Below are 12488 nucleotides of genomic sequence, written 5' to 3' on the forward strand. Positions count from 1 at the left end.
AGAAATAATAAAAAAAAAAAAAAACCCCACACAAAAAACCTTTAGCCTAACATTTGAGACACTTACAGGCTTTATGGCTAGAATGTACTGCCTATTGTTGTAGTCCCCTCCTTCTGTTTTAATAGTCCCTTCCTTATTTTTTATGACTTCAAGAAGCACTTCCATGCAAAGAGAGCTGTCAGACCTCTGAAAGAACTCTCCACAATGATGGAAGTGTTTTTTCTACACCTTCAACTACACCCACTCTTCAAGTGTAACTACTGAGCCTCTAAAATGTGACTTGTGTGGCTGGAACTGAATTATTAATTGTATTTAATTTTAGTTAAGTCAAATTTGATTTCAAAAGCCACACGTGGCTAGTGGCTACTGCATTGGACTGCACAGCATTAGATCAATGAAAAGCAGCACACTCTGTAGCCCTAAGAGGAAAAACTGTGCCATATTTTTATGCCAGCAACAAAAAAATCACAATCTTGTCCCACATCTAGGAGAAGTGAAACTGCTTCTTCTGCAGACCATTAGCACACCATGTTATTCAACAAGTACCAGGGCTGGGGTAACAGGAAGTTGGAACAGGGTGGGGACTTGCCTAACTGAGTGCTGAGAGCCCTTGGGTTGAGGGTTACGTGCAGGATTTGGGATGCCCTGTTGGGCTATGAATGTTTCACTTTGGACTTTCCAATAAAATCTTGATTTTAAACGTTCTAGACCTCTGTTGCTTTATTAGTTTCCTAGCACTGCCATAACAAAATATCGCAAACTGGGTGGCTAACACAACAGAAATGTATTCTCTCACAGTTCTGGAAGCCAGAAATCTGAAAACCAGGTACTGACAGGGCAATTCTCCGTCTGAGGGCTCTAGGGGAGTATCTTTTCTGACCTTTTTTAGCAGGTGTTAGCATTCTTTGACTTGTGGCTGCATCACTCCAATCTCTGCCTGTGAGGTTATGTAGAGTTCCCCTTTGTGTATCTCTCTGTATTCCATCCTCTTCCTAAAATGACCCAGTCATTGGATTTAGGATTACCCTAAATCCAGGATGATTTCATGGACAGATCCTTTCTGCTTACATCTGTGAAGACCTTATTTCCAAATAAGCTCACATTCTAAGGTTCTGAGTGAGCATGAAATTTTGGGTATACTAGTCAATCCATTACAGTTCCCGTGCCTGTACTTTCATGTCTCATGTTTGGGTTTGGGTTCAGAGAACCCGTGGCTTTCCTCATTCTTCTGCTCGAGAAACCAGGGCTTACCCCAGTCATATGTACCTGGGGAACATGCCTCCCCCAGTCCTAGTATTTTATTTTCCCTCATCCTTCTGGAAACCAGTGTTTTTGTTACTTACACATTTATTACCAAAAAAATTTAAAATTTTTTTTACTTTATTTCAGTTAGGTGTTATTTCATACTACTTTAATTTAAACAATACATTATACTTTATATTTCATCATCAAATATGATTTTATTTGAGCCTCACAGTAAAGCTGAGGTAAGGGAAGCAGGTAAAAGGACAGACAATTTTAGGAGCCTCAGTTTATAGCTGTGAATAGTGGAAGTGAAGATTGGAAACCAGCCCTGCACTTTGTGACTTTTACACCATGCCAAATGATTATGATCTTGAGGGACTGGAATTCTCATGCATCGCTGGTGGGAAGGCAAAATGGTACAATCACTTTGGAAGTAGTTTTTCAGTTTCTTTTTTTAAATAAAATGAAACATGATTACCATAGGATACAGCCATTCCACGCCTAGGTATTTTCCCCACAAAAAAGGAAAAGTTATCCTCATCAACATTTGTATGTATATATTTATAGTGGCTTTATCTATAATTGCCAAAAATTGGCAAAAAGTCAATGTCCTTTGCTTGGATAATGAATAAACAAATTATGGCACATCCACACAGGAGAATAATACCTGGCAATGTAAAAGATTAGACTACAGCATGGATGGATCTCAAATTCATTACACTAAGTGAAAGAGCTCAGACAAAAGGTTATATATTATACGATCCCATTTACCTGGCTGGCACTGTGGAAAAGGCAACGCTTGAGTGACAGAAGTCAGATCAGTGGATGCCAAGGGCTATGTGTAGGAACAGAGATTGAGTATGAACTGGTCCAGGGAGAAATTTAGGAGTGAGGTGGGCATTCTATATCTTGGTTGTGGTGGTGGTTACATGACTGTTTGCATTTGTGAGAATTCATAAATTCTAAATGACAAGAATTTTTACTATATATAAATTTGCCTCAATTAACCTGATTAAAACCTATCTAACAAAAACTCCCTGATTCAGCTATTCAACTCCTTTCTTTCAGCATGATTGATCTACTGGCTTTTCTAGCTTCAACATGTGAAGTCCTCATTTCTCCTGTGAGCTCTCTGACCTCTTTCTCTTAATTATGTGCAGCTCTTAGTTCACTGAGACTTGGGATCTGGTATCAGGCCCTAACTTCACAGTCAGAGTAGATGGCTTTTTCTCAAACACTCAGAGCATTCTATACGTAGTTCTGTAGCAGCCAAAGTAACACCAGGGATTAAGCACTGATAACACCTTCTCTGCACCAGTCTCTGTCCTAAGGGTTTTCTACTCTTCATTCATTCAGTCCTTACTGCAACCCTGAATGGCAGGTAATATTATTGTCCCCATTTTACAGATACAGAAACTGAGGCACAGAGAAACTAAGTAATTTGCCAGCACCCCTCTCCTGGATTTTGTAGCTCATCCAACTCACTTTAGTTTCCCCCTAGCATCCCTGAGATGCTGAAGTTTCATCATGCACTATTAAAATCCTGCCTTTATCAGGCTGCAGCCCTGCAACCACTATGCATTCTGGTAAAGCAGTTCTGTGTGTCTTTCTCTTCTCTATGATGGGCTCCTCAAGGGGAAGACAAGATGCTTGTCAGCTTTGTGTTCCTGGGACTTGGCATATTGCCTGGCACAAACCAGGTGCTCCATAAATGCTAGCAGAACAAATGACTATATGAGTCTGGGAGATTTGGGGGTTAGGGCTGTCTTACTGCCTTAAAATAATGGCAATGGAAAGAACATGCTCTGCCTGTCAACTCCTCCATGTGATGGGAAAGAGCAAGGAATTTAGAGTTTTGAAGCCAGACTATGCTTTCAATTCTGTACTTACTAGCACCAACCTTATCCTCTGTCTCACTTCCCTCACCAATCACTGATGATTACAACAGTTGCTCTGGGCTCCTGCAAGCATCAGGCTACTGAGAACATTGGAGGAAAGCATCAGTGGAGCACCTCCAGTTTCATCCCTGTCCCCAGCCAAATTTCCTCTGTAGGATGTTGCAGAGGAAAGGTAAGGTGTCTCCAGGTACAGCCCAGGCTCATTAAAAAAATTTTTTTTTTTAATTTTTAAACATTATTTATTATGAAATATATATACAAAAAAAGCAATAAATTTCAAGGCACACTTTAGCAAGTTGTTATAGAACAAATTTCAAGGTATGGTATGGGTTACAGTTTCACAATTTTAGGTTTTTCCTTCTAGCTGCTCCAAGACGTTGGAGACTAAAAGAAATATTAATATAATGATTCGGGAGTCGTACTCATTTGTTAAATCCTATCTTCTCTGTTATAACTCCTCCATCTCCCTAGATCCTTCTCCCAATCTTTAGGGATATTTGGGCAATGCCCATTTTATGATATGTATACACCACAGTTCGCCCTTCTTAAAATGGTTAATTTTGTTTTGTTTTACATGAATGTCACCAAAAAAAAAAAAAAAAAAAAAAAGAATAAATGAAGGCAGCAAGGGTATGTAGGGAACAAGGCTGTAGGAAAACAGAACAGATACATGGCAACTAGAGACAGGCAAGGGACTAAGTTATCACCATCTTGTACTCTAATTACAAAGCTCTTGACCTTTTTTCCTGCCAAGATTCTTGACAGGTGACACATCTATGGGCATACCTAGGGTTCTTCACAACTGTCAAGGGGCTAATAAATTATAACCTTTTATCTACCATTCAGGAAAGCATATTAGATTACAAAAAGGGAGAGGGATATGAATCTGATTTTATATTACAGATATGCATACATAAAAGTAAAATATATACTCTCAATAAAATATAAGTGTATACTTTAAAAATGTAAATCACTCATGAAACATTGATGTTCTTGTGATTTTTAGTAAGTGAGAACTTGCTACACCCCTCACACTAACTGCCACACAGCAGACTTGTGGATCCCTAGTCCTATTATTTCATGAAAATAATTTCTAAGTAAAGACAAGAATGGTACCCAAGGGCAAGACTCAACGTTGAACTGCTCTAGCACAGTCAGAGTCACATCCAATGCCTTTGTGTTCTTCCTCCAGGCATGCAGATTGGCGAGTTGAGCTCAGACTAGAGCTTAGTCCCTATTAACCCCTGGGAGGGGAGCATCTGTGCAGTGGTAAAACCCGCACAAGTGTACACAGTGGCAGGCTCAGTTTTGAGAGCATGAACTATCTGGTTTTGGAAAGTCCAACTCTGTGAGTAACAGTCTCTCTGCCTTTGCCTATGATGCAAGTTTGTTCCTACCCTCTAAGACCACATCCTTCCTGACTCCTGTGCGACTATGCCTGCTATAAATTCATCACATTTCCTCTTTTGCTGTTCCTGAAGCTGGTGTCTGGGTGAGTTCAGGTTGGTGGAGCAGGGTGGCCAAAAAGATCAGGGAGAAATGGGAAGGGTATGTTGAGGGTTAGAATATGTCTTGGTTGGTGAGCTTGTGCTATATTCTGAGACACTCCAAGACTGTCCTTCAACAGCATTTCTGGAATATTCTTTTATGTTTATGATTACTCTGGGCTCCATGTGTGTGTGTTTGTGTGTATGCAAGTGCATTTGTGTGTAGTGGGGAGACAAACACAAGGCAGAGGCAGTAGGGCAGGGACAGCAAACACAAATTATACCCAAGACTTTAGTGGGTTTGCCAAGCATCCTTTCAGAGGATTGGATGGATGAAATCCATGTGAGGAAAGAAACCTCCTTAGAAACCAAGAGGTAATAATTAGAATGGAGTATACTTGGGCTGGGTTTGGGAAACACAGAGGAGAGGTCAAATCCTGATATGGTCAGTGTGGCATCAAGGATGATTGATGGGGCAGGACCTGTGGAGAGTTGGAAGAATAAATGGACCTGTCTGGAAGGGTAGGGGGGTATGAGGCCAGGAGTGGAGAGGCAAGAATGATGAAAAATGGAGAGATGAAGTAGCATCTTAGTTTCCTACAGCTGCTGTAATATCCCAAATAGGATGGCTTAAAATAACAGAAATTTATTCTCTCACAGTTCTGGAGGCTAGAAGCTTGAAATCAACATGTCACCAGGTCCATGCTCCATCTGAAACCTGTAGGGGAGGACCCTTCCTTGCCTCTTCTAGCTTCTGTTTTTTTTTGTCAGAAATCCTTGGCATTCTTCAGCTTGTAGATGCCTCACCCTGCCACCTTCATCTTCACACGGCCTTCTCCCCATGTTCATCTATATCCAAATTTCCTCTTCTCGTAAGAACTCCAGTCACTTAGTTCCCACCCTAAATCCAGTTTTTCTTCATTTTAACTATCATATCTTCAAAGACTCTGTTTCCAAATAAGGTTGCATTCATGGGATTGGGAGTTATGATTTGGACATATCTTTTTTGTGGGAAACACTTCAAGCCACAATATAATGACATCAAACTGCGGTCATTATAAATTCCAACTTGGAGAGTATTCCAGCTCGCTTGGCCTCTTCTTATAATGTAATTTAAAGCTATAAGGTGGCATAGTGCTTTTATCATTTTTTGCTTCTGTCTGACTAAAACACTTATTTAAGTTTTAGGCAAAATTCTTTTATACATTTTCAACTTGTGAAAAGTGTAGTTAGTAGCAGGAGCTCTGAAATTGGGTGACTGGTTTAAATCCTGGCTCTACCCCTTCTTAGGTGTGAAATCCTGGGCAAGTCACTTGACCTCTATTCTGCCACCATAAAATAGGAAGAATAATATACCCAACTCATAGGGTTTAGTGCACATTAAATGTGAAAATACATCAGTGAAGAACCTAGCACCTGGGAAGATCCAAATAAATGTTGTCATAATTATTATTGTGATTTTTGTCAGGAAACATTCAAGTGATGTACTTATTATTCCCTCTTGTGCTTCTCAAATTCCATCTAATTTCAGTTTCTATCAACTCTTGAGTTATACATGATCCTTTCCTCTGCATGCTTCTATTCTCTCAACCCTTCTCTCCATTGCATATGCTGATCTGTTGTCACAATAATTCTGCATCTCCTATCCTTACCCTTCTTTTATCTTTCATGCATTTTTCCTTCAAAAACAAGACATGGAAATAGAGCTTTTCAGTTAGAAGAAACTTAAAAAAATCTTGTCTGCTCATTCATTTTATAGAAGAGGAAACTGAAGTTGAAAATCAGTAAAGCGTTTGTCCAAGTCATAGCCCACTATGGAAGCAAAATTCTCTTGATGATAGGTCAAGTTGTCATCATATACTGGTTGGGAGATTGGGCATACATTACATTGTTAATGAGATTAAGTTTGTGTGTTGAATTTTTTTCTTTCCATAGGAAAAGCTTTCTTTTATGACTTTAGATACTCTCAGATCAAACTAACAGAAAAACTTTCTGGTAAGTAATTTGGCTCATTTCTTTTTTCTTTTTCTTTTCCTATCTTTTTTTTTTTTTTGCTAATAAGCTTTCATTTTATCTTTTGTTTAAAAAATATTTTTATTGAGATATCTCATGCACAGTCCATCCAAAGTATATAGTCAGTGGCTCACAATATCATCACATAGTTGCATATTCATCACCACAATCATTTTTAGAACATTTGCACACTCCATCATAGTAAAGCGCTTTTTTTTCTGTTCAGTTTTCTGGGGTTTTGATAATTTAATTTTCTTTGGGCAAGTGGTTCTTTTAAAAAGAGTCTCCTTATCTAGATGCTGCTTTGTTTGTCTGACGTTTTCAACTAATCCCAGTGTGGACCCATGCCCATGGACTCTGACTGGAGCTGCAGATGAAGATGGCAAGTGTCCGTTGTAAGCTGGCTCACTACCTGGAGGATCTGGAGGACATCGACTTCAAGAAATTCAAAATGCACTTAGAAGACTATCCTCCTGAAAAGGGCTGCATCCCACTTCCCCGGGGGCAGACAGAAAAAGCTGACCACCTGGATCTTGCAACCTTGATGATTGACTTCAATGGGGAAAAGAACGCATGGAGCATGGCTGTGTGGATATTTGCTGCAATCAACAGGCGGGATCTTTCTGAGAAGGCTAAGGGGGAGGAGCCAGTGTGGGGTGAGTGGAAGGAGAATGGCATGTGTGCCCTTTAATTATTTCTTTAGTGTCTTGTCTTTATCCTTGTTCTTTGTCATATAGTAGCGCTCTGAGAATATGGAGAATGATTTTCTCTTTTGTAACTCTTTAAAAAACCCAGTTCAGAATTTTATTTACTCCCAGGAACTTATCCTCACTAATCCTATTAGATTCCAATGTCTTCTCTGTCTGAAACCACCTCCAGGTCTGCACCCAGCTGGTGGCAACTTGTATTTTGTTCAGTGTCTGCCTAACATGGAGCAAAAAGCTTGTGTCTTTATTTCATATGGTTTGTGGGTATGTGTGTGAGTACTTTCCAAGAATTGGGTAACTCTGGGGAAAAGTCTTTCGTATGGTCAGTACTTTGGGAATTGGAATGGTGAAAGCAATTCTCCTAATCCCTGTGCACGTGTTGGGGGTGAGGGTCTTCCTTCTGGCTTGATATTGTAGACAAGGAAATGATTATGGAGGGTGTCAGATGAACCTGGAAAACCACAGGATAATGATGAGTTAATGATGGTGGAAGAGAGGCATACAACTGGATTAGTAGATAACTAGAGGCATGGTGTCATGTGGCAGCAGTGTAATCAGGAGAAGAATGATACGGGGTAAAAAGGTATGGGGTGCACAGCAGTGGGATGTTATAAGCAAATTAAATAGACTAATTACAGTCTTAGATGTACTTATATACTAATATAACCAGATTAAAGTATAATAATACCAGTTAGATAAATACTTTGCTAAGAAATTTCAATGAATTTTGTTGTTCATTCCTCTTTGAGGAACCCTGTGGATTATGTGTTATTATCATCCGTATATTCAAATGTGCAAAGTTTGCTCTAATTGTCCATGGCTCCATTCTAGTCAGAGCTACGGTCAGGATTCAAAGCCAGGCATGTCGTTTGCTAAAGTCAGCCTCACAACCACAGTGCCATACTGGTGTCCATATCTCAGTTTTGAGGCAGAAAAATTGTAATTGGGATTAGATTATTCTCTGGTCTAGAGTTAGGCTTTAGGTAAGAATTAAGTTTGGGTCTGAATTTAAGTTTGTATTATGTTTTTTGATAGGGCTACAAATAATATTTGGATTCAGAATACATAAGCGCCTTCCAGAATTGTTTATGTAGCTCTTAGAATCCTGTCCACCTAAAATGAATTGTCCCATATATTTCTTCTGGTCCCTCACTCTTGCCCTACCTTATCCACATTTCCCCTATTAAAGAATGTACTTGGGATGTATTATTTAGTGACTGATTAGATAAATGATCCTCAACTCTGGATGCATCGACAGATTCACCTGGGAGCTTTTAAGAAATAATTATACCTGGGCCCCAACTCAGACTGATTGAAAAAGAATAGCTGGAGATGGAGTCCTGAGAACTGTATTTTTAAACCTTCCCAATTGAATCCAAAGTCCATCATGACTCTGAACCTCTGAACTATAGATAAACTAGACTTGCAGTTCTCATCCTTGAAGACCCAGAAATTTAGAGTTGAAGGTACAAGATATGATTAAGAGGTATTATGGTAGCTCAGATCGGGGAGGGTGATCTTTCTCGGCTCATGGCCATCTTAATAATGATGGAGTGCTTGGGATTGCCTCAGAATAAAAGGTCTAGGGCAGGAAGTGCTGAAGACAAACAAGGATAAAGAGAAACTTTGCCTGCCCCATTTTTGCCAATTTCCCAGCCTGGGGAGAGAATCTGAGACTGGGAATGGTAAGGGACAGAAAATTGAAAGGTGGATGTCAGGTATTCATTTGTAGACATTTGACCACACACCTACATCTTCTGAGTCATGTGCAACTCAGACGCCATGGTTTTAGTTTTCCAGAGTTCTCTAGCAGAAACCACAGACTGACAGTCTTACACAACAGGAATTTATTGTTTAACAGTTTTGGGGGTTAGAAATCCATGATTAAGGTGTGGGTAGGATCATACCGTCTCTGAAGTATGTAGGATTTTGGTGATAGCTTGAGGTAACCCTTAATTCAATCTCCATTGCTCTCACTGTCTGTCTCCTCTTGTCATGTCCTGCCTTGGTCCAAATATCCTCTGCTTTTGAGGATTCCAGTCATATTAGATAAAGGCCATTCTGGTACAGTTTGGTCCTCATGTTAACCAATACTATCTTCAAAGATCCTATTTACAAGTGAGTTCACATCCACTAGGACCAAGGGTTAGAACATGAACAGGTCTTTGTGGGGGACATATTCAATGCGTAACAGATTGGGTAGGTGCAGATGCTTTTTACCAGTGCCCGGGGTTTGGCAATGCCTTACTTAGTGTCTTTTTAGTTAGGTTTCTGGGGTTTCTCACCTTGTATTTTTTTACTTCTGTATTCAGATACCGCTCATGGCTCTAAATCCATGATTGTATGCCAGGAAGAAAGCTTTGAAGAGGACTGGATGGGTTTACTGGGGTATCTTTCCAGACTCTCTTTTTGTAAAAAAAAGAAAGGTAAGCAAATGGGGTTGGTGCTACCTACAGGGTTTTGGCTTTGAAGAGCAGCTGGAGGATTTGCTGGGCATCTTTCTAGAATCTATCTTTGTAAAAAGAAAAAAGAAAGTAAGCAGTGGGAATGATGTTTCCAATTGTGTGCGTGGTGTGCACACTTTAATAATTGTGCTAGTAACTATAGTCCTATAGTTTATGGTTTGACTTAGTGATCACTGTTTGTGTCGTGCAGTTCCATGGATCTTTAAAAAATTTTTAAAATTCTAGTAGCACATTTACAACCTAAAATTTCCCCTTTTAACCAATTCATTTAATTCACTGTTGTTAGTTACATTCACAATGTTGTGCTACCATCACCACCATCCATTACCCGAATTTTTCCATCATCCCAAATAGAGATTCTGTACTTTTATGTCTTAACTCCCTACTCCCTATGCCAACCCTATGCTCTGTTAATATGTATTTTATGTCTATGAGTTTGTTTATTTGAATTATTTCATATCAGTGGGATATCAACAATATTGTACCTTTGTGTCTGGCTTATTTCACTCAATATAATGTCTTCAAGGTTCATCCGTGTTATTACGTGTATCAGAACTTTATTCTTTCTTTGGGGGGTGAATAATGTTCCATTGTGTATATATACCACATTTTGCTTAGTCATTCATCAGTTGATAGACATGTGGGTTACTTCTATTATTTGGCAGTTATGAATAATGCTGCTATGAGTATCGATGTGAAAATGTCTGTTTGAGTCCCTGATCTCAGTTTCTTTTTATATATACCTAGAAGTGGAATCACTGGGTCATATAGAAATTATATCGTTAACTTTCTAAAGAACTTCTAGACTGTCTTTCACGGTGGCTGTGCCATTTTAGATTCCCACCAGCAAATGAGTGCGTGTCCCTATTTCTCTACATCCCATGCAACACTTGTAATTTTCAGCTTTTAAAATAGGAGATATTTCAGTGGGTGTGAAATGGTATCTCATTGTGATTTTGATTTGTATTTCCCTGTTGAGTAATGATGTGAACATCTTTTTCTGTGTTTTTTTGCCATTTGTATATATTTGGAGAAATGTTTATTCAAGTTTTTTGATCAAGTCTTTTAATTGGGTTTTTTGTTCTTTTGTTGCTGTGTTGAAAGATTTCTTTACATTTTCTAGATATTAAGTCCTTATTGGATAGGTTGTTTCCAAATACTTTCTCCCATTGTGTAGGTTGTTATCTTACTTTCATGTAGTCCTTTGATGCACAAAAATTTTAAATTCTGATGAAGAACATCAGAGAATTTGTTTTTTCATTTGTTGCTTGTGCTCTGGGTGTAAAGTCTAAACTATTTCCTAACACAAGGTCCTAATGATGCATTCCTACATTTTCTTCTAGGAGTTTTATATAGTGCTAGCTCTTATATTTAGGTCTTCACCCATTTTGAATTGTTTTCTGTACAAGGTGCAAGGTTGGTGTACACCTTCGTTCTTTTACAAAATGATCCAGTTTTCCCAGCACCATTTGCTGAAGAGACTATTCTTTCCCAATTAAGTAGTCTTTGCCCTCTTGTCAAAAATTAGTTAGTCAGACATATGAGGGTTCATTTCTGAGCTCTCAATTCTATATCATTGAGCTATATATCCTCCTGGTACCAATACCAAGATGTTGTGATTACTGTGGCTTTGTAATAAGTTTTAAGATCAGGAGTGATTCCTGCAACTTTGTTCTTCTATTTTAAGATGAATTTGGCTATTTGGCACTGCTCATCTTTCCATTCAAATGTGATGATTGACTTTTTCATTTCTTCAAGGAAGATGGTTGAGAATTCTTATTGTGATTGTATTGAATCTGTAAATCTCTTTGGGTCGAATTGAGATCTTAACAATATTTAATCTTCCAGTCTGTGAACACAAGATATCCTTCATTTATTTAGGTCTTTTCAAATTTCTTTTTTCTTTTTAAGCTTTTTTATTGTATAGTATAGCATATATACAAAGCAAAGGAATGAAAAAGCAATAGTTTTCACAGCACTCTACAAAAAGTGGTTACAGGATAAATCCCAGAGTTTGTCATGGGCTACCATATGATCCTCTCATATTTTTCCTTCTAGCTGCTCCAGAATATAGGAGGTTAGAGGGCTTAAATATTTTTTTATCATCACAATCGACTTTTTTCCCTTCTTTTTGATGAATAACATATATACAAAAAAGCTATAAATTTCAAAGCACAACACAATAATTATTTGTAGAACATATTTCAGACTTTGACATGGGTTATAATTGTGCAATTTTAAGTTTTTACTTCTAGCTGCTCTAAAATACTGGAGACTAAAAGAGATACCAATTTAATGATTCAGCATTCATATTCATTTGTTAAGTCCTATCTTCTATGTATAATTCCACCATCACCTTTGATTTTCCATACTTCTCATTGGGGTTGTTTGGGCTATGGCAATTTTTGATATTGGCAGGGTCTGTCACAATATGGGCTAGGGATATGGAACTGTTTGATATTCCGGAGAGGCGGGGCGAGGCTACAGGACTTATCTGGACCAGGAACCAATCTGGAGGTTGTAGGCTTCTGCAAAGTTACTCTAGTGCCTGGAACCCTTGTGGAATTATAAATTGCCCTAGGCGTTCTTTAGGATTGGCTGGAATGGTCCTGGTTGGGGGTTGGCAGGTTACGATAGGTAGCAAGGTCTACCTGAAACTTGCATAAGAGCAAC

The 12488-nt window shown here is 38.7% G+C and overlaps 1 protein-coding gene across 3 annotated transcripts in view; it reads left to right on the plus strand.

The window, feature by feature from the left end:
- The first annotated feature begins 4548 nt into the window (after positions 1 to 4548).
- NLRP3 (NLR family pyrin domain containing 3) overlaps positions 4549 to 12488 on the plus strand; it is a 34216-nt gene continuing 26276 nt past the window's right edge. The window contains exons 1-4 of one of the 3 annotated variants that reach the window (XM_077137890.1): positions 4549 to 4635; positions 6566 to 6625; positions 6940 to 7299; positions 9663 to 9776. In XM_077137890.1, coding sequence (XP_076994005.1) covers positions 7017 to 7299; positions 9663 to 9776 — 397 coding nt within the window. In that variant the 5' untranslated portion in view covers positions 4549 to 4635; positions 6566 to 6625; positions 6940 to 7016. Of the gene's footprint in view, positions 4636 to 6186; positions 6626 to 6939; positions 7300 to 9662; positions 9777 to 12488 lie in introns of those variants that run through there. The other 2 variants (XM_077137888.1, XM_077137889.1) reach the window with 2 other exon arrangements.

The sequence above is a fragment of the Tamandua tetradactyla genome, chromosome 20, assembly GCF_023851605.1.
Source record: "Tamandua tetradactyla isolate mTamTet1 chromosome 20, mTamTet1.pri, whole genome shotgun sequence".
NCBI lineage: Eukaryota > Metazoa > Chordata > Mammalia > Pilosa > Myrmecophagidae > Tamandua > Tamandua tetradactyla.